At 43.3% G+C, this 25333-nt stretch overlaps 2 protein-coding genes across 3 annotated transcripts in view; one reads left to right on the top strand and one right to left on the bottom strand.

Annotated features, from left to right (window-relative positions):
* Positions 1–9636, top strand: part of akt3a (v-akt murine thymoma viral oncogene homolog 3a) — a 152884-nt gene extending 143248 nt beyond the window's left edge. For both annotated transcript variants that reach the window (XM_024388189.2, XM_024388188.2), the window contains exons 13-14: positions 915–1017; positions 3180–9636. In XM_024388189.2, coding sequence (XP_024243957.1) covers positions 915–1017; positions 3180–3265 — 189 coding nt within the window. In that variant the 3' untranslated portion in view covers positions 3266–9636. The remainder of the gene's footprint in view (positions 1–914; positions 1018–3179) is intronic.
* Positions 9637–13441: 3805 nt separating this feature from the next.
* sdccag8 (SHH signaling and ciliogenesis regulator sdccag8) overlaps positions 13442–25333 on the bottom strand; it is a 53853-nt gene continuing 41961 nt past the window's right edge. Inside the window, exons 16-18 of the mRNA XM_024388201.2 lie at positions 25081–25212; positions 15090–15216; positions 13442–13516 (exon numbers count right to left, since the gene is read on the bottom strand). Coding sequence (XP_024243969.1) covers positions 13475–13516; positions 15090–15216; positions 25081–25212 — 301 coding nt within the window. The 3' untranslated portion in view covers positions 13442–13474. The remainder of the gene's footprint in view (positions 13517–15089; positions 15217–25080; positions 25213–25333) is intronic.

The following is a 25333-nucleotide window of genomic DNA, read 5'->3' on the forward strand; positions in this document are numbered from 1 at the left end:
ACTAGGTCCCCGTGTGGTTCTGGGATTTTTGCTCACCTTTGTGATCATTTTGACCCCACGGGTGAGATCTTGCGTGGAGCCCCAGATCGAGGGAGATTATCAGTGGTCTTGTATGTCTTCCATTTCCTAATAATTGCTCCCACAGTTGATTTTTTTCAAACCAAGCTGCTTACCTATTGCAGATTCAGTCTTCACAGCCTGGTGCAGGTCTACAATTTTGTTTCTGGTGTCCTTTGACAGCTCTTTGGTCTTGGCCATAGTGGAGTTTGGAGTGTGGCTGTTTGAGGTTGTGGACAGGTGTCTTTTATACTGATAACAAGTTCAAACAGGTGCCATTAATACAGGTAACGAGTGGAGGACAGAGGAGCCTCTTAAAGAAGTAGTTACAGGTCTGTGAGAGCCAGAAATCTTGCTTGTTTGTAGGTGACCAAATACTTATTTTCCACCATAATTTGCAAATAAATTCATAAATCCTACAATGTGATCTTTTTCTCATTTTGTCTGTCATAGTTGAAGTGTACCTATGATGAAAATTATAGGACTCTCTCGTCTTTTTAAGTGGGAGAACTTGCACTGGTGGCTGACTAAATACTTTTTTGCCCCACTGTATGTACACATTCATATTGTAGAATCATGTTGAGAGTCCTACAGGACTCCTACTCTTTCCTCCCCTCCCCAGTATGCATTCCTGATCATAGTTTGCTAACTCACTGTCTAGATAGAGGAAAGTTATCCTTGTTCTGTCAGTGCTTTACCATCACAGACACAGTGCACACCTAAGATGATGCAACCCTGGTAGCAGAGGGAGGTGAAATGCATTGTGGGAGGTGTAAACTCGTTGCCTCCAGTCCTGCCTGTGTGCTGCAACACCTCTGTGACACAAGTGCTGTGTGTTTCCCTCCCCTCCTACCTAGCTGATACCGCCCTTCAAACCTCAGGTGTCGTCAGAGACAGATACCAGGTATTTTGACGAAGAATTCACGGCACAGACAATTACAATAACTCCCCCTGAAAAATGTGAGTGAAACTTTTTCTTATTCTTTTTTGCTAATGTTTAAAAGGTGAGACACTGTCACTCGACACTTTACTCAGGCTATGTTAGATGTGCAAGTGGTATAACAGCGTCGTTCCATATGTTAGACGATCATGTCTTATTTTGGGTCTAGATTGTATCAGGGCCACGCTAGCCGACAGCCGCATAGCAGTGTTGGAGGTGGAACTGCTGCGTTAGGGCTGTCAAATACACAAGCGGCTCCTGGTATTCGACCTAAAATTAAACTTCAATCAGTATAGATGAAGGGGAGGAGACATGTCAAATAAGGATTTTTGGCCTTGAAACAATTGATACATAGATTGTGTGCCAATCAGAGGGTGAATGGACAAGACAAAACATTTATTGTGCATTCGTAAAGTATTTAGATCCCTAGTCTTTTTCCACATTTTGTTACATTACAGCCTTATACTAAAATTGATTAAATAAAATCAATCTACACACAATACCCCATAATGACCAATCAAAAACTGTTTTTTAGAAATGTTTGCAAATGTAAACACAGTTGAAAGTGACAAGTCATTTTTCCAAGAATTGTTTACAGACAGATTATTTCACTTATTCACTGTATCACAATTCCAGTGGGTCAGAGGTTTACATGCACTAAGTTGACTGTGCCTTTAAACAGCTTGGAAAATACCAGAAAATTATGTCATGGCTTTAGAAGCTTCTGATAGGCTAATTGACATCATTTGAGTCAATTGGAGGTGTACCTGTGGATGTATTTCAAGGCCTACCTTAAAACTCAGTGCCTCTTTGCTTGACATAATGGAAAAATCTAAAGAAATCAGCTAAGTCCTCAGAAAAAAAATGGTAGACCTCCTCCACAAGTCTGGTTCATCCTTGGGGGCAATTTCCAAACGCCAGAAGGTTTTTTATTTTATTTTTTATTTCACCAGGTAGGCTAGTTGAGAACAAGTTCTCATTTACAACTGCGACCTGGCCAAGATAAAGCAAAGCAGTGTGACACAAACAACAACACAGAGTTACACATGGAATAAACAAACATACAGTCAATAATACAATATAAGAAGTCTATATACAGTGTGTGCAAATGAGGTAGGATAAATGAGGGAAGGCAATAAATAGACCATAGTGGCAAAATAATTACAATATAGCAATTAAACACGAGTAATAGATGTGCAAGTAGAGATACTGGGGTGCAAAGGAGCAAAATAAATCAAATAAATAACAGTATGGGGATAAGGTAGTTGGATGGGCTATTTACAGATGGCCTATGTACAGGTGCAGTGATCTGTGAGCTGCTCTGACAGCTGGTGCTTAAAGTTAGTGAGGGAGATATGACTCTCCAGCTTCAGTGATTTTTGCAGGTACTTTGTAGGTACCACATTCATCCGTATAAACAATAGTACACAAGTATAAACACCATGGGACCACAGACCTGTCATACCGCTCAGGAAGAAGACGCGTTCTGTCTCCTAGAGATGAATGTATTTTGGTACAAAAGGTGCAAATCCCAGAACAACAGCAAAGGACCTTGTGAAGATGCTGGAGGAAATAGGTACAAAAGTATCTATATCCACAGTAAAACAAGGCCTATATCGACAAAACCTGAAAGGCTGTTCAGCCACTGCGGCAACTCAATATTAGTAAGGGTGTTCCTAATGTTTGGTATACTCAGTGAAGGTTGTAATCTCATTGATCAACGGCTCAGCCAAATATTACCCAATAATCCACATTGAAATGATGCGTTGTGCCCAGTGGGTCGTTTACAAATTCGAACACTGAAATATGATGTAATCTACACCTCATTTGGCTGATATAAATCCTCATTATTTTGTTTAATGATTTTCAATTTGAGCATCATTATTTCTATATAGCCTACACCTTCTCATTATGAACTTCTAACGCCAGTGGGATGGGTGTGGCTTCGTGACAACGATCACAAGAGCAGCTGCTCACTGATTTGACAGCTCCAGCGCAGTTACACCTCCGACACCGCCAAAACATCAGCGACGAGGGTGTCGGCTATTGCCAGTTAACGCTTGATCTAAATGACTCTAGGCCTTAAACATGCTCACTAGAGCATCAGAGGCTTAAATATAATCACTGTAAAAAGGTTGAATTACATGATTGAAGTGAGTAATGTCCTGTTTGTCCCTCCCAGTTGATGAAGACGGGATGGATTGCATGGACAACGAGCGGAGACCACACTTCCCCCAGTTCTCCTACTCGGCCAGTGGGAGAGAATGACCGCTGTATCCAGACTGTACTGCACCACCATCAGTACCAATGGAAGGTTACAGTATAAAACCACCCTAGCCTGAGCTAACCCCTCCTCTCTCCATTTGGGTCATTCCATAGTGAGCATGGAGATCCATCACTGTATGTTTTATGTGTCTGTTTTTTCATGGGGATTTTGCATGTGTGGTCAGACAGAAGTTCAGCCCTGTTGGTAGTTCCCAACAGTTAAAGGTGCATTTCTTATGGAATGCTCCTTTTAAAGCCTTGAAACTGACTCGAGGGCAAACGGGTTTGTTGTGTTATGTGGTGTGTTAGATCCCTTGGTCATTGACTTCTGCGATCCAGTTCTATCTACTGTAGGAGACTGACATTCCTGGTAGGGAGAGCTGCTGTCTTTAGCATTCTCATTTCACATAGGACAGTATACTATAACTCGAGATTCACAGGAGATTCTCCATTTGTTTGCTGTGTCATAATCTGCAACGGTCCTCATTCTTCTCTTGATGATGTTTGGTTAGCTAACATCTGTGTTGTGTGTATAGAAATATGTTATACTATAGGATTAGAGATTTTTGCTTTCAGAAGTCAAAAACTGCCAGAAAACGGTTCACTCAGGCTACACAGAGACCAATCTGTCTTCACCTCAGTATACAGGTCACCGGTACTGCTATCTTTACTCTGCAGGTCAAGCTACAAGCGCTAACTATACAAACCACCTCCACCACTTCTCATGGACACTATGACTGTAGTCTCACATATTATACTGTTACGTCATTTTGTCCCTTATTTAAAGTGTGCAACAGTAAAACTCTAGTCTCGTCTGCTATTTGTTGATAAGCTGTGATTTTTACTTTCTCCTCTCGCCTGTGAAATCAGTCATTCGAATAGTGTGAACGCTTTGGGATGTTGCTCTGCCAATGTTATGTATGAATGGGAGTAAATGTTTGTGTACTGTGTAGAGATTTTAAGGAGCCTAAAGGCACAGCATTGTTGGCTGTAACCTCCTGTGAATCCGAGCTTTGCGTTAGCTGTCAGGAACAGCAAGGTTCACCTCAACCTGTCTTAACAGTGAGGATGAGAGGAAGAGCATTCTAGGTATGTGTGTCAGGGTTATCTGGCTGAAGGTAGATGCTTCCCACAACTGAAATTATGAAAAGCTTTATTTCAGACATATCATCATAGAAAATAAAAGCATTCAAAAACTAAAATGTATAAATGGAAATGAGAAATGCAAGATGGTGGCTGTTTACTGTCTAATGGGGTTTGGGGGTGGGGCTAAACCTGTAAGAAGGGTGAAGGAATTTGAATTATCTGACCGGGGTGGGGGACATACTGTATAACTATGATTCAATGGGGACAAGAGGGAGGTATTGGCATTGTTTGATTTGGACCACAGCAATGGCTTCCTGTTTTATTTATTTGTTCTTCTTTTGTATAACGGTTCTTGTTATAGGATTAATGTCCAGTCTTTTGTTCTGGATGAAAAAGGCACCTCGAATAATGGCTTAAGAATGTAGAAGCAAAGCCTTCATGTTTTTGTTTTTGCTCAATTTTTTTTTTTTTTTGTTTTGTTGGTTTGTTTCTTTGTTCTCTTACCAAAATATGACGACAATGAAAAAGACAGAGCAGACCGCATAGTAAAGAGTTTTATCAGTACCAAGGTATTATTATTATTAAATATTTTCCATAAGACTTTTACATTTCACGGGCATCTAACCTGGAATGTCTAAGTGGTATTAAAACCTTTAAGTTCTCTTCTCCTCATACAGTATATAAGGGCTGCATAAGCTTCAACTCCCTTTCCAACTGGTATGACTCTACTGTTGTCTTCTAGCATCTGATCAGTCCTGGAATACATGTAAATACATGAGAATGGCACAGAACAAACTTCCTCAGTCTAATTCACTACATTTTAGTTGCTTAATAACACACTGCATGTTTAGGCCTTTTTCTTTAGCGCTGCTTTTTAGAACAAGAAAAATATGACATTAGAATGAATAACTTAAGCATTTACAAAGGGAATATATTCATTGGCTCTACGGTTTTAAAGTCAAGAGATTGTAAGAATAGGCGTAGATGGAGAAGTAATGAGTATTATAGACTCAGTGACCAATGTTCCCAGGGTATACACACTGTATAATTCACTTTATCTTGTGGCTGACTACTTTGGGATCTTGTAACAGCCTTCAATGCTACATAGAATGTAGTTAACTTAACATTATGGTGTTGTATTACCGTTTTACCATAGCTAATAGTCAATGACCAATCATTTTTTGGGGGTCATCATTTTATTGAAGTGTACCACAGTCAGCATAGGAATCTTCAAGTGATACTCAAGTCAACCACCTACTCTATGCTGACTGGCATCATTTGATTTATTCTAAAAGTGTACAACATTCAGTAACTTTAGCTCTGTGGATGAAGAGCCATAGTATTCAATGGTACGTAACACACCATTCTGTATATCTATATATTTTTTTGATATTTTAAAGCTAGTTTCCTTCAATTCTACACATTCTGCCATGTCTTGTGTGTGTTCATGTCATATGAGTGACTCAAACATTACAACATAATCAATGGGCTAAATCAACATTTCTGACAAGTTATAAATAGGTCTCTAAGGTCTAACAATGACAAGAGGAAAACTACTGATGTACTACCCAATTTTTAATTGCACCTTGTGCATTCTACTATTACAACTTTCAAAAGTTGAAAGCCCGACTAAGTTCCTAGGGGAACCACTAAGGCACAAGTCCTATCCACTAGTCATAAGTTAGCCTTGCTTAGCATCAATGTGACCTACGATTATCCATTGAAAGGACAATCAGAGTTTACACATTCCTGATTTACAGGTTACATTCAAGTTCCATTTCAGATGTTTGTGATATAATTTAGGTTCAGTATATTCCACCAGTGGTTTGCAAAGCAAGGAGGACGTAGCCTATCATGCTAATGTCAGAGCAGAAGACAAACCATTTTTGTAGCAAGAGATATCCTGTCTGTGAAGGTATGAAAAGAGTTAGAGTGAATGTAGTGATGTGGACCAAAAAGACCAAAGCAGATGTAGTGACATTTCTCAGATTATTACACATTCCCAAAGGATGAATGATTGGTCTTATATTCATTGTAGTTGATGGGGTCCAATAAGAGGGAAAAGAGGAAGTTGAGCAAGAGAGAAGTATATTTTGTATGAGTACAATATACTTGTACATTACTAGTTCAGAAAGTGACTGTGGTATGGCTTTGATAGGAGGACGAGTAGTCGTTTGGTAGAACTAATTTTGAGGTGGCTCGATATAGTGAGTCTATTGAAAAGGTATGATGGCCATAACTTCAAAAAGTGTGCCATGATTGGTCCATATTTAAGCCACTAGAGAAAGTATATATTTTTTTGCCTGGAACAAGTGTGGTTTTGAGATTATATTGCAAAATGAGCAATGGTGAATCTTGTTCAGTTGTGATACAAGTAGGAAGTTAACTCTTCTCATAAGAGAAGACTGAAATATGAGAAAGACATTATTTGTCTTAGCAGTTAATTGTTCATGATTGAATGTCAGTCTGTTGTTTTATTAATATGGCCAATGTATCGTAGAAGAATGTGGAGAGAAACTGAACAACTGTGCTGTGATCACTAACCCCCCTAGGCTTTCAATTGTGTGGTTGTCTGTTATGGCTGAGTTTTCCTCTTTGTCTTCCAAGATGCATTCCTTTTTTTGTTTTTGCTGGTATGTGTTTTGACTAAAAAAGAAACATTTCACCATGTATGATTAATAGAGGCTTTTATTGCTTAATGTGATTTTGAATCATTTTTATTTAAACATTTTTTATTTTATTTTTATCAATGGACAACTTGAATTTGTTTTGTTTATTTGATTTTTGAATTGAATATGGTTGAGTAATGTTTTGTTTATTTGATTTTTGAATTGAATATGGTTGAGTAATGTTTTGTGGTATTTAGCAGTCATGTTATGGTCTTTAGTACTGCAGCTGATTATGGACGTCGGGGAAGGAAGGGAGAGTTACTGTCTTTCTCCTTTTCGGCATTACTATTCTTTTTTCTGTGAAATTCTGTTTTCTCCACCATTTGTCAAAGTCACACAAAGAAATAAAATCTTGCATTATTATGTCAAATGCTTGATTATGTCCCTGGGGGAGAAGATCTGCGTTAAAGCTTGATTTTAAATGTAAAGGCAATGTTCCCGCATTGCGGAAACTGCATTCATGTTAAATGCTGCATATGTTGGCCCAATCGGAAATTGTATTTACATTTTAACGCAGATCTTCCACGATACGGATTGAATCCAACCCTTAACGGAAACTCCCATTCCAAATTGTAAAAAAAAATGCAAACTGAGAAATCGTGATCAGTGGGGAAAATATTGTTAGTCGTCGCATCCCGCGGTATGTTGACAGACGCTACGATACCATCCTATGTTATGTGCATCTAACAACGAGAGATTAGTGGTACTGCTTCAGACACAGAAGACTTCACATTTCGCTTGGCTGAACTGTGACTATTGCTGGCTTCACGTGCTTGTGGGAAATAGGAAACTGGGATGTCCAACATGACTGTGTTCAAGAGAAGTGCTTTTGAAGTTGGAACAATTCTTCAACCAATAAGCTCACCTACATTAAATAATAAAGTTGGCTAGCTTGCTTTATATTGACAATATGGTCAGACTTGCTACATTATTCACATTGATAAGGTTATTGTAAAAAAACGTATGTTGTCATCTTTTGGTTGAAAAGGTCAGTGGTAAGACGTGGCAACTCGGAACAACCTTTTCTCTGATTTCCCCACTTGTAATTCCGACTTGGAGGGTCATTCAAGTGAATTTTCCCACTGGGAATTAGGAGCTTCTGATTGCATGTGAACGCGGCAATACTTCCATTTCATCCATATGAATATGCACTTATAAAAACAGTCCTTTTTTACAAGGACATATTTGAGAACAGGGAATTTCAAGGGGGAAGCTAATGTCCTTCTTGACGTTGCAGTGCACTCTACCAAGGGCAATTGGCAGTACGGGCCAAAACGAAAATACGCTTGTTTTTATTACATAAAAACTGCTTTCATGTAAATTGCTCCTTTTATGATTTCAGAGAACTGAAAATTGCCCTTATTTTATTTATTTTTACTTTTAAAGAAAAATAAGAGAATTACTTGAAAGCACAGTCCCCTCATGCAGTCCCCTCATGCAGTCCATGCTTAAATGAGTTTATTGTTAAAATATTGTCATAATGAAGTGTGATAATAACAAGGCCAGGAGAGGCTGCTGGGAGACAACTTCAGCAGAGTGACACTGACGAGGTCTTACCTTTCTACTGGACATGTCTTACCTGTTATTCTAAGAGAGCTCAGTTCCACAGGAAGGTTGGACCTTGGCAGTTGCACTCAGTCTCAACGATTCAATTTAGAACTCGCAGATTTAAAAAAATAATGTAGCTATATGTGAGGAGGATACGTAGAACATCCACCTAGGAATCCCAGATGTTTGTTTCTGCGGGTCATTAACATAGTGATGTTCAGTTCCACTGGGTGAAGCATTCTAGTGCCGTTGGCCATCTCCAGGGTCAAAGGTCTGGGGTGAGCTGTGTGATCACCTCGAATCCGACCAACGACAATGTGGGTTCTATCCTTACTAACTGCAGGGTCTATATATAAATCTATTTTACACCTCAGTGTACACACTTTGCTGCTACTGTTTGTAATGTCTACAACAGATTTTCTTGTCATCTTGCTCCTGGTAGTGTTATGAACGAGCATGAATTGTAAAGTATTTATTGAATAACAAATCGCTGTCAGATGAAAACCTCATCTCCAAAACTAAAAACTGCCATATTTTCCCATTAACAAACATACAATTATGAACTTTCAGAAGCTATTTTAAATACATTTTATTGGTCCTAGAGTCAATGTTTAGAGTACATTGAGTGGACTTACTGCTTTCAATACATGTAAAAAAAAAAATTTAAAAAGGCAAAAAGTGGAGTTACGAGGTTTTCATCCAACAGCAACGTAATAATAACTTGTAATTAATTTGATGTCCATGTAGTTTCAGTTTGACATTTTCCTGACCTTGCTAGCTCTGTCATTAGATCCACGTTAAGAGATAGTCGTGTGGTTAAGGATTTGAAGCAGAAGGGATGAAGCATCAGTAAAGAGAACAGTTGTAGTACTCCCTGTCATTAAAGAATACAAAACCTTTTCTTTCCCCTTGTGAATAGGACCCATAAGGATGTGAAAATTATATGATCTGCAAGAAAGTGTTTTTGTACACTGTACGTCCTTAGTATTTTTACACGTAAATGTATATGATAGGGATACACATTATTTTCCTTCTTACAGACCGCTTAAATAAAGCACCTTGTCAATCTGCTATCTTTGTCACTTACTTCTGACTACTCGTCATACCGTATTTCTCAATGAGAAAAAAAAGATAGTTATCACACTCAATAACTCAGATTGAGCAATATTTTCAACACTGTATGCAAAATATTTATTGGAATTTTAAGTTTATCAAGTATTGAAATTACATTCTACAACATGCAGCTTTTACCATGTAAGAACCTCATCTCTATATAAAAACATTAAACATTACAAAAACGGTCAAATCTGTAATTCCAAATGCAAATTTTGTCTATAGAAATAGAAAACCCTCATATTAATCTAAGCACACACTCAGCAGGGCTGTGGAGCTGTGCTGCTGCTGTTTCTGCATGGCTGAGGCAGTGTGTTTGACCATGAGTATCCATGACATGAGGCATTCTCCACTGTGGTGCTCTCAGTCAGAGATGCTCCCCACACTGAGTCCTGAGATCACCCAGACCTGCTCTCTGCCATCAGCACCATCATTAACCCTACCTCTACTGCTGCCCATTACACACATACAGGGCATTCAGAAAGTATTCAGACCCCTTGACGTTTTCCACATTTTGTTACAGCCTTATTCTAAAATGTATTAAATTAACATGTTCCTCGTCAATCTACACACATTATGACAAGGTGAAAACAGGTTTTTATAAATGTTTACACATTTAAAATAAAAAAACTGATACCATATTTACATAAGTATTCAGACCCTTTGCTATGAGACTCGAAGTTGAGCTCAGGTGAATCCTGTTTCCATTGATCATCCTTGAGATGTTTCTACAACTTGATTGGAGTCCACCTGTGGTAAATTCAATTTAGTGTACATGATTTGAAAAGGCACATACCTGTCTATATAAAGGTCCCACAGTTGACAGAGCAAAAAAACCAAGCCATGAGGTCAAAGGAATTGTTCGTAGAGCTCCGAGACAGGATTGTGTCGAGGCACAGATCTGGGCAATGGTACCAAAAAATGTCTGCAGCATTGAAGGTCCCCAAGAACACAGTGGCCTCCATCATTCTTAAATGGAAGAAGTTTGGAACCACCAAGCTCTTCCTAGAGCTGGCCGCTCTGCCAAACTGAGCAATCGGGGGAGAAGGGCCTTAGTCTTTTGGTGACAAAGAACCCGATGGTCACTCTGACAGGGCTCCAGAGTTCCTCTGTGAACATGAGAAAACCTTCAAGAAGGACAACCATTTCTGCAGCACTCCACCAATCAGGCCTTTATGGTAGAGTGGCCAGACGGAAGCCACTCCTCAGTAAAAGACACATGACAGCCCACTTGGAGTTTGCCAAAAGGCACCTAAAGGACTCACATACCATGAGAAACAGATTCTCTGGTCTGATGAAACCAAGATTGAACTCTTTGGCCTGAATGCCAAGTGTCATGTCTGGCGGAAACCTGACACCAACCCTAAGGTGAAGCATGGTGGTGGCAGCATCATGCTGTGGGGATATTTTCAGGGACTGGGAGACCAGTCAGGATCGAGGAAAAGATGAACGGAGCAATATACAGCGAGATCCTTGATTAAAACCTACTCCAGTGCACTCAGCCCCAGTATGAGGTCCTAAGGTTCACCGTCCAACAGGACAACGAACCTAACCACACAGCCAAGACAACGCAGGAATGACTTTGGGACAAGTCTCAACGTCCTTGAGTGGCCCAGCCAGAGCCCGGACTTGAACCCAATCGAACATCTCTAGAGAGACCTGAAAATAGCTGTGCAGCGACGCTCCCCATCCAACCTGACAGAGCTTGAGAGGATGTGCAGAGAAGAATGGGAGAAACTCCCCAAATGGGCCAAGCTTGTAGCATCATACCCAAGAAGGCTGTAATCGCTGCCAAAGGTGCTTCAACAAAGTGCTGAGTAAAGGGTCTGAATACTTAAGTAAATGTGATATATAAACTCAGCAAAAAAATAAACATCCCTTTTTCAGAACCCTGTCTTTCAAAGATCATTTGTAAAAATTCAAATAACTTCACAGATCGTCATTGTAAAGGGTTTAAACACTGTTTCCCATGCTTGTTCAATAAACAATTAACGACCGTTCCACAGGTGCATGTTCATTAAGACACTAACAGCTTACAGACGGTAGGCAATTAAGGTCACACTTCATTATGAAAACTTAGGACACTAAAGAGGCCTTTCTACGGACTCAAAAACAGGATCCTTGCTAATCTGCATGAACGTGCCTTAGGCATGCTGCAAGGAGGCATGAGGACTGCAGATGTGGCCAGGGCAATAAATTGCCATGTCCGTACTGTGAGAAGCCTAAAACAGCGCTACAGGGAGACAGGACAGACAGCTGATCATCCTCGCAGTGGCAGACCACGTGTAACAACACCTGCACAGGATCGTTACATCCGAACATCACACCTGCGGGACAGGTACAGGATGGCAACAACAACTACACCAGTTACACCAGGAATGCACAATCCCTCCATCAGTGCTCAGACTGTCCGCAATAGGCTGAGAGAGGCCGGACTGAGGGCTTGTAGGCCTGTTGTAGTAAGGCATGTCCTCACCAGACATCATCGGCAACAACGTCGCCTATGGGCACAAACCCACAGTCGCTGGACCGTACTGGTAAAAAGTGCTCTTCACTGACGAGTCACGGTTTTGTCTCACCAGGGGTTATGGTCGGCGTTGCGTTTATCGTCGAAGGAATGAGCGTTACACCAAGGCCTGTACTCTGGAGCGGGATTGATTTGGAGGTGGAGGGTCCATCATGGTCTGGGGTGGTGTGTCACAGCATCATCGGACTGAGCTTGTTGTCATTGCAGGCAATCTCAACGCTGTGCGTTACAGGGAAGACATTCTCCTCCATCGTGGTACCCTTCCTGCATGGCTCATCCTGACATGACCCTCCAGCATGACAATGCCACCAGCCATACTGCTCGTTCTGTGCGTGATTTCCTGCATGACAGGATTGTCAGTGTTCTGCCATGGCCAGTGAAGAGCCCGGATCTCAAACCCATTGAGCACGTCTGGGACCTGTTGGACCGGAGGGTGAGGGCTAGGGCCATTCCGACCCCAGAAATGTCCGGGAACTTGCAGGTGCCTCGGTGGAAGAGTGGGGTAACATCTCACAGCAAGAACTGACAAATCTGGTGCAGTTCATGAGGAGGAGATGCACTGCAGTACTTAATGCAGCTGGTGACTTACTTTTTATTTTGACCCCCCCTTTGTTCAGGGACACATTATTACATTTCTGTTAGTCACATGTCTGTGGAACTTGTTCAGTTTGTCTCAGTTGTTGAATCTTGTTATGTTCATACAAATATTTACACATGTTAAGTTAGTTTGCTGAAAATAAACACAGTTGACAGTGAGAGGATTTCTTTTTTTGTTGATATAGAGTTGATATAGATATATAGAGATAGATATTTATTTATTTTTGTACCCATTTTTGCTTTGTCATTATGTGGTATTGTGTGTAGATTTGAGGAAAAATAACAATTTAATCAATTTTAGAACAGGGCTGTAATGTGAAAAGTCAAGGGGTCTGAATACTTTCTGCATGTACAAATAATACACAGGATGTGGCCCAAAACCAACCCAAGGGAGGCATGCGTCTTCGCTCACACATTCATTTTTATACAATAACTGAATTGGTCATATACCCTATTTCTACAGTAGGAAACCACCATTATAAGGAAAGTAGGATACCTAGTCAGTTGGACAACTGAATGCATTGAACTGAAATGTGTCTTACGCATTTAGAGGTGCAGGGGGCTGCCTTAACATCCACGGCGCCCGGGGAACAGTGGGTTAAAACTGCCTTTCTCAGGGGCAGAACGACAGATTTTTACTGTCACTGTGCTTCAGTCAAGATGAAGAGGATGTCATGTGGACAAGGTGTCAGGTCTCCTCGAACCAGCAGGTAACTGGGGAAACAAAGAGGAAATTAAAGAGCAAAAACACACCTGGACACAGGCCTCTAAATTGGGACTATTTTGTCTGCATATGCTCCTAAATATTTGGCTGTGCGACCTGGAATTTGAATTTGGGAGGACCAGTGCCTCGAAAAAAAGTAACTGGCCAGATAATTACTGTTGTAATGATTAGGCTTCACTGTACTGCTGTTTCCGAGTGCCCAAGAGAAAAAAATATTTATTACCGTTGTGGTTGCACCATTACTATAGACAAAAGGGCTTGTTTCTTTCCCAAACCGTTCAGAAGTTACCCCATAGTACCGCCACTACTTTTCTTTATTTCCCTGAAGCAATGGCAGGCCGCATTTGACATTTTAGTAGACGCGCTTATCCAGAGAGACTAACAGAAGCAATTATGGTTAAGTGCCTTTCTCAAGGGCACGTCAACAGATATTTCACCTGGTCAGCTCGGGGATTCGAACCAGCAACCTTTCATTTACTTGCCCTTAAGCGCTAGGTTTAACCTTAAACTGTCACAGGGCATTAATCATTTGTTTACACATTGTTCAGTCATGTTACCTCATTAACAACCTGGTAACTTCAGTATATCCAAACATTTGGGAGCACAGAAAAAGGGAAAAGGGACAGCTTCTTCAGGAGAGCAATGAATGAATGACAGATCTCTTGCATGTCATCACTCATAAAACGTGACTTTCAATGTAAAAACCTAATATTACCAAAATGACTCATTTCAATAACAGGCATTTGTATCAACATTGTAGATTTTATCATCAAAAATGTCTTCACAGGTTTGCATATTAGTCTCTAGGGTACAACATTTGTTTCAACAGTAGCTAGACTTCATAATATAGGCCCAAGAATACAGGCTGTATCTCAAATCGATTTTTTTTATTTTTTTATCTGATTTTCTGGGGCTCCTGGATTTTATGTTGCTCCTAACTAACTAAGTTGGGAGCACCAGTGATACAATTTGTTTAAAAAATGTAGAGCCATGACTGGACACATTGCTGGAGTTCACATATTACTAGAGCCTCAGCCAGTATTGATTCAGTTTTTCGCCCTCAGTTAAGATTGACTCAAATGGCACTATCCTGGAATGACTGTGCGGTTCTGTTCAGCAACACATTGGTGGTTCTTAGAGTAATGCTCAGAGGGGAATCCAGAAGTGCTAACGCTGATAAAAACAACAGCCTGGCAGCATTAGAGCAGCTGAGAACAGAGGCACTCGGCAGGGCTCTCCTCCATCTCCTTAAGCTCTTAAGAATGTCAGCCTCTGTCTCTCCCTCTCGGTCTGACACGCCTTTAGCAGCAATCTGGAAGAGCATCTGTGGAGCGCCTAGTCTTGCGTGATGTGCGGCCCTGGCTACCAGCTGTTGTGGCGCTTGTGTGCCTTCTTCTTCTCTCTTTCTCTCACTCTCTCTCACTCACTCACTCTCGCCCTCTCTCTGAGTGATAGTGTGGCCTCGTCTCTGTGGTTCGGGTGCAGGGGTGAGCTGTACCCAGCACCATCTATAGAGATGAACAGTAAATTCAGTGTAGATGACAACCATGGTTCTGACTGTACCTGTATGCGTAGGTTCTGCATCTCTCCAGTGAGAAGGTGGCGCTCCTGCATCAACAGGTTCTGTTTGGCAAGCAGCTCCATCACCTGCTGGGCACTGGACTGACTGTGCTGGTCCAACTGCTGCAGTCTACAGGATACACACAGTACAGACACAGTGAACACACAGCACAGTAGTCAATGCAACACCTTGTATAATGTACAATTCAACACAATCTTTTCCGACACGTATGATGAACAAGATTAATATGATAGACAAAGTAGATTGATAAAAATAATAGAATTGAGCAACAGATCCAGTTATTTTATTTTTATTAAACTAGGCAAGTCCGTTAAGAACAAATTCGTATTTACAATGACAGCCTACCAGAAGGCAAAAGGCCTCTTGCGGGGACAGGGGGGGGCTAGGATTAAAAATAAAAATATAGGACAGCACACACATCATGACGAGAGACACCACAACACTACATAAAGCGAGACTAAGACAACACAACATTGTAGCAACACCACATGACAACAGCACAAAATGGAGGACTCATATTGCTTCTCACCCACAAAAAAAGATTGCAAATATATTTGATGATCTTTGTCATCAGAGGTATATGATGTATAGTTATAAAACTAAGGGGAAAGACAATGCCAAATACCCCTCAGAAGAAGAGGCCTCCCTCTTCCCAGTGTGTCCCAATACAAAGGGTCCATTCAGCTGAGGCTGGGGAGGCCCTCAACGTCCAACAAACACATCAGATCAGCCCAACTAAACATGGCCCCTCCCCCATAACACAGAGCTAACTCACACGCGAGGAATGCCTTACATTAGCATAAGTGGACCGCTATACACAGGATAGGCTATCCGTAGAGTAGTGAGAATGGGATGGCTATAGCTTATTATTTGACTGTCCATGGGCTATAGTTTATCCACCATCATGGGTCCTTGGATCAGATGAGATCCAGGTCAGGTCCCAGTGTCCTAGATCCCACAGGAGGGCACGTCGCCAGGGCCATGGTGGAGCTGAGGAGGGGCCCGGGTGCCCAGGGAGGGGATGTACTCCTTGAGCACAGTAGGCGCCATGCGAGGGGAGGCCTCTAGCTGTTGCTGAAGGGGGGAGACAGATGCCCTTCTCCTTCTGGCTGGGGCAGTGCCGTCTGTGCAGTGGGAAGGAAGGCAGAGCAGGCGGCCCCCGCTTCCCCCCCGTGAGAGCTGGAGCACGCGGGCCCTCCTTGGCCCTCCCCGTCCCCGGCTGCACTGGCCAGCTTGTCCCGGGCTCAGGCCCTGCTGCGCTGGAGGCTGGAGCTGCTGCCTCCCCCTCGCCTGGCCTCCAGAGCCTGGCAACGAGCTGTCAGATCTGGGGATGCAGCCTGCGTCAGCCGGCCCCCGCCCCCACACGGACACACAGCAGGGAGGACACCGCCACGTTAGACACCCAGCTCCGGAGCCCCGCAGAGCCATGGATGGAAACACTCCACAGGACTGACGTGGGGGAGGAGAATGACTTTTCAGAGGTTTTCAAGAGGTTTGACGCAGTGAGATGTCTAGATGGTAAACTTTGAAAACGGGTACATTTTGTAATGAAAATCTCTTTTGTATGATGCATCTTGCTGCCATTTGAGTCGTGATGACGAGGCTATCAAATGGACATAAAAACATTCTTATTATGGATGACATTTGATGTTTTTGCATATCATTCAAATGAGTGCTGAACATAACGCTGGACTGGACTGTACTGCAAACGTACTATAGGAGTGTGAGGGACATTTTGAAATGCCACAAGACAAGCCAGTTAATAGGAGCACCTAAGAAATTGAACATAATTCTTGTAGAGACCTTGGTATTATTTTAAAGTGGTTAAAAAAAAAAATCCCATAAATATGATAAAGGATACATTTTGTTACATTTTCCAGAGGAATTTGAATTTCCTTCAGGTGATAAAAGGTCATGACCCTGTTATAACAGCACTCTTGTGAAAGGCCAACCTGCAGCAGCAGTCAAGAGTGGCAGCCAAGATGTATTTTAAGATGTCAGTGAAAATTCCATGCGTATTAAACCACTTAAACAGGTTGTGTAATTCTGTAACTAATGCTTTCACCAACACAACACCTTACCTCGCCACTTCAGGAACCCTGCTGTTTCAATCTGACACATTAGCCTATTAATTACACAATCCTCCTGACCTTAATCCAGCTCCAAAACCACCTTTGTCTTCACCCCCAAGCCCAGCCCCCTCAACCCCAACCCAGCCGCCTCAACCCCAAGCCCCACCGCCTCAACCCCAACCCAGGCGCCTCAACCCCAACCCAAGCGCCTCAACCCCCAGCCCCGCAGCCTCAACCCCAACCCAGGCGCCTCAACCCCAACCCAGAGCACTGGGGAGGGGTGAGGCAAGAGCTTGAAAGGGGGGGGGTTAAAGCTCAAACTGAAGAAAAAGGCGAACTCCTCCTCCGAAGAAGCAATCACAATGGGGGTCTGATTAAATTAGGGGCCCGTCCAGCAGCCAAAGCAGCAAATCCAATAACTGCCCTACATTTACTGGCACACAACTTAATTAGGTTTTTAATACAGCTTAGCGCTGGGCTCTCCCCCTGCCCAGGCTGGCTGGCTGGATGACTGGCTGGCCAGTGCCCACTGCTGCCTGTGCTCTGCCCACTGCTGGTTGGGTGGAGGGGCGGGTGGATGGATGGCAGAGATGGCCGAGCTCAGGCCTCCCCGCTGACCTGGTGAAAGGACACCATCTGCTGGCTCCCAGGCTAACTGAAGACAGGACGGATGCACTGAGAGACACACACACGCGCACACACACACTCCCTAAAAGCAACAGCAAATTATCAATCTGTCTTTTTACTTTTTAAATATGAAACCAAACTTTTTGAAGCTGATCTGCCAAATGTGCCTTGATTTACAAGCACCTTCCAATGTGTACACTTCCATCCAGCCAGCCAGGCAAAATCTGATTATCGCTCTTATGGACACTTAATCTCACACACACACACACACACACACACACACACACACACACACACACACACACACACACACCTCTGCAACAGAGACCTGCCGTCGCCCACAGCTTGTGCCTAAGTTCCCAGGTGATGCTGTTTGTTTGTTTGTTTACAGGATGGAGGCTAGCGGTGGAACAGAGGAGACTCTTCAGGTTTGTATAACAAAGTGTGGAGCAGCACTGCTGTGTGGCCTACAGCGATGTTCCAGGGGGGAACCTAGTGTCTGTGTCTCTGTGTGTACTGAGGAACCTGCAGACGGCACACCGGCTCAGCTCGAGGTGCGGGGAGCGTACGGTAAGCCCAGTCTCACAGGCTGAGCCTGGCCCTGCTGTGGCCTGGGGATGTGCGGCTGGCTCTAGTCTAGTCTCTTCATTTACCCGGCTCTAGTCTAGTCTCTTCATTTACCCGGCTCTAGTCTAGTCTCTTCATTTACCCGGCTCTAGTCTAGTCTCTTCATTTACCCGGCTCTAGTCTAGTCTCTTCATTTACCCATCTCTAGTCTACTCTCTTCATTTACCCATCTCTAGTCTACTCTCTTCATTTACCCATCTCTAGTCTACTCTCTTCATTTACCCATCTCTAGTCTACTCTCTTCATTTACCCATCTCTAGTCTATTCTCTTCATTTACCCATCTCTAGTCTACTCTCTTCATTTACCCATCTCTAGTCTACTCTCTTCATTTACCCATCTCTAGTCTACTCTCTTCATTTACCCATCTCTAGTCTAGTCTCTTCATTTACCCATCTCTAGTCTACTCTCTTCATTTACCCATCTCTAGTCTAGTCTCTTCATTTACCCATCTCTAGTCTAGTCTCTTCATTTACCCATCTCTAGTCTAGTCTCTTCATTTACCCATCTCTAGTCTACTCTTCATTTACCCATCTCTAGTCTACTCTTCATTTACCCATCTCTAGTCTAGTCTCTTCATTTACCAATCTCTAGTCTAGTCTCTTCATTTACCAATCTCTAGTCTATTCTCTTCATTTACCCAGCTCTAGTCTACTCTCTTCATTTACCCATCTCTAGTCTAGTCTCTTCATTTACCCAGCTCTAGTCTACTCTCTTCATTTACCCATCTCTAGTCTAGTCTCTTCATTTACCCAGCTCTAGTCTACCTCCTGCTTGGCAAACCCAATATCACCTGAGAAGGATGGTTTTTCAGAGGTGTGTTGGCTCGGCTTGTCCAACAGTTGAGAAAACAGGAATTGCCTAAGGCCGGTTTAGACAGCATTAATAAGAACACCACTCTTTCCCCATATCAGAGGAGTGTCCTGGAAATACATTATATCCTGGAAACTTCTTTGGAACTGAATACTATAGTATAACATTAGGACCATCCGAACAACTCCAGTTAAACCTATAGAATAAAACTTGGTGAAGATAGAAGTCTGAATCTGGCATCACTTTGCACTAACATAAGGGACATTATACGGTCACAGGAAAACACATATCTCCTTAGCAAGAGTCTGACCCATGTTCAATCTGTCATTATGCAATATTCATTTGAATGGGAGTAGATGAACCACCACTAACAACCCAGCCCAGATTGGGGATCATGGGGGATAGAGGGTGAGGAGAGGGGGTGAAGAATGAAGGCAGACTGCCTTGGCTTGCCTGGTTAAAACCATACCGCCAGGGGCAGCACGGCTACAGCTGCTCAGCACCCCACCTCACCCCCCTTAAAAGAAACCTTACCCACCCCAGCTCAGCCCGACCTACCCCGCCTAAGCCTAAACCTGGCATGGCACAGGGGTGGGTGGAGTGTATGCCCGGAGGCCATGATGAATATCATACCCTCAACCTGTTAGGAATAGACTGGCCCGTTGTTGATCATGGTACCCTTTATTAGTTTGATTTAATATCTTTAATCCATGTAATTATTGGCATGATGAATAGCTCACGTAGACAACAGAACAGTGGATTTGCTGACACAGTCCTGGTCTCCAATAGAACACAAGCTAAGCATAGCATCCAGTCTTCCTAAAAAGAAAAGACCTTAGACCTTTTTTAGATACTCCCAATAAAAACAATGTCTGGTGGTAAAAATGAGCCAAAATAACCACAGTAATGTAACGACAAACTGTTACACAAAACAAAACTCCAAAATAACAAACTAAACCAATGAAAGTCATAGTTCTAAAAGAGCTAATGTTGCTGTTTTAGTTGGTTTTGTGGACGGTGTGACGCTGAGAGGTCTGTTGATGTGATGCTCTGGTTAGTAACACAGCGCTCCAGCTTGCATGCCTCTGGGAAGCGGCCCGGCGTACAGCATCGGAGCTGTAAAGCCACCGTTTGACAATGCTATTTCAGCAGGCCGCCCAGCCTCAGCCCCAGGCTACACAGGCCAGCTGGGTGAGACAGAGAGGCAGAGCAAGGGATGGAAGGATGAAGAGAGAGAGAGGGAGCATCAGTGCCACCCAGAGGGAGAAAGGAGAACAACGAGCTCATACTGAAGAGTAAAGGGAACTCAGGCTGGAAGACTGTCCTGATATAGCCTCTGATATGCTGATTCCATTCCTATCTCATATTTTCACAAACGTGAACATTGTATGATTATTTCGATTAAGGAAAAACATGAAGGGTGAAAAAAACCACATGGTCTAAAACTGTCCTGCTGTACTGTACCCCCCCATTCTGCTCACAGCGTACTGTACCCCCCCATTCTGCTCACAGCGTACTGTACCCCCATTCTGCTCACAGCGTACTGTACCCCCATTCTGCTCACAGCGTACTGTACCCCCATTCTGCTCACAGCGTACTGTACCCCCATTCTGCTCACCGTACTGTACCCCCATTCTGCTCACACCGTACTGTACCCCCATTCTGCTCACACCGTACTGTACCCCCCCATTCTGCTCACACCGTACTGTACCCCCCATTCTGCTCACAGCGTACTGTACCCCCATTCTGCTCACAGCGTACTGTACCCCCATTCTGCTCACAGCGTACTGTACCCCCATTCTGCTCACAGCGTACTGTACCCCCATTCTGCTCACAGCGTACTGTACCCCCATTCTGCTCACAGCGTACTGTACCCCCATTCTGCTCACTGTACCCCCCATTCTGCTCACACCGTACTGTACCCCCATTCTGCTCACACCGTACTGTACCCCCCATTCTGCTCACACCCCCGTACCCCCCATTCTGCTCACACCGTACTGTACCCCCATTCTGCTCACACCGTACTGTACCCCCATTCTGCTCACAGCGTACTGTACCCCCATTCTGCTCACAGCGTACTGTACCCCCATTCTGCTCACAGCGTACTGTACCCCCATTCTGCTCACAGCGTACTGTACCCCCATTCTGCTCACACCGTACTGTACCCCCATTCTGCTCACACCGTACTGTACCCCCATTCTGCTCACACCGTACTGTACCCCCCATTCTGCTCACACCGTACTGTACCCCCATTCTGCTCACACCGTACTGTACCCCCCATTCTGCTCACACCGTACTGTACCCCCCATTCTGCTCACACCGTACTGTACCCCCCATTCTGCTCACACCGTACTGTACCCCCCATTCTGCTCACACCGTACTGTACCCCCCATTCTGCTCACACCGTACTGTACCCCCATTCTGCTCACACCGTACTGTACCCCCCATTCTGCTCACACCGTACACCCCCCCATTCTGCTCACACCTACTGTACCCCGCCATTCTGCTCACACCGTACTGTACCCCCCATTCTGCTCACACTGTACTGTACCCCCATTCTGCTCAAACCGTACTGTACCCCCCATTCTGCTCACACCGTACTGTACCCCCCATTCTGCTCACATATTAGTAAATTACTGAAATGGGGGTCAGATTAATCAAGTATAATAACCACTCCTCTAGGATCACCCCCCCCGCGCTTCTCTCTCTCTCACACGCAACCCCTTTTGCATCTTCCTTACCTCTGCCAACTTCATTTGCAAATGAAAAGTTTGAGGAGAGTCTTCTTGTTTTGGGGAGATGGCAGCACAGTGTGTGTTGGGGGGAGAAGATGGGATGGGGGAAGAAGATGGGGTGGGAGGAGAAGAGGAGGAGGGGGTGGGTGGCAGAGAACCAGATGAAGCAGCCCTCGCCTGGGGGCCTTCGGTCTCCCCCAGCAGCGGCAAGGCTGTTCCCGGACCGCCGTCCACCGTTTGTTCTATTATCCAATCTCCTGGAGCCTTTTGCCCAACACAGCTCCAACAACTGCCTGCACCTCTTCCACACATAGCCCTCCATCTCTCTCTCTCTTCTACTCCAGACACGCACACCACCTTTCTTTATGGGGCCATATGGCTGACAGAAGCCAGTAGATTTAGCGGCACATCTGCGTATACATTACTGCTCTCCTTAAAGGGCTGTGATGCAAGACGCCAGTGTGTGTTTGTCAGAGTGTTGGTGATAATTGCTGAAGGAGCATGCTGGCAGGGGGTGAAGGGACGGTGTGGCACTTGGTGCAGACGGGCAGAAGTGCGGTTAAAACAACTGAAGCGACAGGGCAGAGCAGTGGTGTACACACAACATTTTAAAGTGTTTTGGTGTACAACCTAAACCCTAAACAACTTTTCAATTCACTTATGTAGCTTAGTTTCTTGAAGATCATTTCTATACACATGTCAATGTAATGATAAATCTGTTTAGAGTTAGATAGATTACACAGTGCACAGGTGAGAAAGCGGTGTCAATAGGACTGGAGTGTGCTTGATTAAGCTACAGTTGTAACTCCCGGACTTAATTGCATTCCTGTTGAGGAAGGAAAAATCTGCCTGCTGCTGAATCTCTTCTATCATCCAATTATTGCTTTCTATAGACACTCAAAACATTAGGAACAGATTACATGACGATACTGAAACAATTCAAACATGTCATTATATTATTTACCCAATTACTTCATTACAAAGATGCTCACCAGGAACTTGTTTTTCTCTCTTGAAAGAATAATTCACAATTTGGCAATTTGATAACTGACTCCATACTGTGTAAACCTATCCAATTCAATAATCTATCTATTCATTGCATATAATTCAATTCAATATATTGATTGAATAATTTGATTCATCTTCAACTACACATCACACAAATGCTTCAGAAACAAGTTTTCCTTATGCAATTTATAGGATACATCCGCTGTCAGTTAAAGTCCAAGCCTTACACTAAAATATTGCTTTACATGAGAGTCCTTGGATCATAAGATAGTCATTTAGGAAAATTACATCTGGAATACTAACTAAATCAAATTCTCTGAATAGATAATACCTACTCTAATAAAATGTTTTAGTTTTAATTCAATGTGGTTAACCCTTTATCACAACAGTGTTTTAATTAGTTATACTATTCTATTCTTGATTAATCACTTTGATTATGGTATCATTTTCATCATAATTAAAAACAGAGCCTCAAATCAGGAGCTGTGTTTAAAATGTGTCTTGAATAAAATGACAGATCAAATATCAAGCCACAATGCAACATGTTAGTTCCTGATACATTCTCTGAACAAAATGTTGTTATAGCCAGATAACTAGGCTGTGTTTCAAATCATCCAATTGTGTTCCTTACAATATATATCATGTTGCATACTTTGTGTCTCGGACATCTCTCCCCAATCTCCGGGCAAAAAAACACAGAAATACTATAATAAATAAATAAATGCAGGAGCGAAAACATTGTGTGCTAAAACCCCTGTGTAGCTTGGCATTCTCTCCCCAAATGTAAAAATAAATCAAGCTGATTTTCCAAATGTTTCATACGCGCCACGCTGTTGCAGCTCTTCACAGCACAGATTGCGCTCAATGTAGAATATGTGAGAGCGGCAGAGCCTTGGTTATTTGCATGTTGGGTGAACCCATTTGCACCTGCTTGTTAACACGTACACCTTAACCCCGTGTGCCAGGGCAGCATGCCCGCTGTGCCACCTATTCCCAGAGCACTGAACACACAGGAGAATCACCCTTAGCATAGTGCTGCTGGGATTAGTGAGGAAGGGAACTTGGCAAAACACCAGAATCTCAAACGAAATGCCTCACGCGTCATAATGGTTCTCATAATTGTACGCAGCCACATCTCCACTTCTTTAACAACAGAGATCTTGTTTTACATTTGTGAGGTAGGTACATTAAAGATTAAACCAGGCTCCAGATTTCTCTCGATCCTTTCAATGCAATCACAACAGACAACAACTGCCATCACTGTAAATAAGTACCTATATGTCTTCGCAGTAAAAATTAAGCTCGCCTTCAAGGTTCAATTACAGTGCTCAAACAAGATTCACCAAACATAACTGATAGTACATCTCAATTGGAAAGAAAAAATTACACATTTTAAATTTCTACACACCTGTAGAAAACAGAACTCTATTCTCCCACTGTGTCTCCTGCAATATGGGGATTCACAACGTGAACAACGTCACAGACCGTACAGCTGCGATTCTCTCTCAACTTCTTTTTACCTATTGTTTTTCTTCCCGGCACGTTTTTGACAGTGGGTGTAGGACAATATGTAGTGCTACGTTGGGAGCGGGGGTGGGGGGCGGGCGGGGGATACAGGCTCCTAGAAGAATCCTCAGTGGAGCGCCGAAGCACGGAGCTGACGCCCACACACCCTCACCCACGTGGCACTGCCAGGCTGTGTGCCAAGCGGCCCTGGGCTCAGCGCTGTGGGCCGTATAGTAAGTTCTGTATACCCTCCCGAGTCAGATGGGAAGAGGCCCCCGCAACACAACAGTCTTTAAAAAGACTACTGTAGACCAGATACTGTGCTACTGTACTGACCACTAGTGCATGCACCGTACTGTATCTCTACCGCCGGGATGTTTAGACTTCAAATTCTTTTCACTCTTCATCTTCTCCTTTCAAAATGTCCTTTAATCGCTACAGTACTCCAACATGAGAGCGATTGATCCTAGATCCTAGAAAATCAATTCGCACTTCATGGCTCAGCAATATCCTTCCATAATCCATATCAGCTATCCCTGTGCTTGTGTAGACCAGGGTGTGTGTGTGTGTGTGTTCGAGTTAATACCTGTTCTTCATGCGCTGGTGCATCCTCCCATGTTGTACACACTGCTCCTCCATCTCTGTACAGCGAGCTCTCAGCTTCCCAACACTCTCTTCCAGATGATCCTTCTCCAGGGAAAGCTGCTCCACCTCACGCCTGTCAACCACACATACAAATACATTTTTACAATTGTTGCTTTTAACGGCATTGAGTGTTCAGCTATCAGTCTTGCCAGAGATGTAATTTTGTTGCCAACCAGGGGTGTGTTCAGTTTGTT

This window comes from Oncorhynchus tshawytscha, linkage group LG25 (genome assembly GCF_018296145.1).
Source record: "Oncorhynchus tshawytscha isolate Ot180627B linkage group LG25, Otsh_v2.0, whole genome shotgun sequence".
Taxonomy (NCBI): domain Eukaryota; kingdom Metazoa; phylum Chordata; class Actinopteri; order Salmoniformes; family Salmonidae; genus Oncorhynchus; species Oncorhynchus tshawytscha.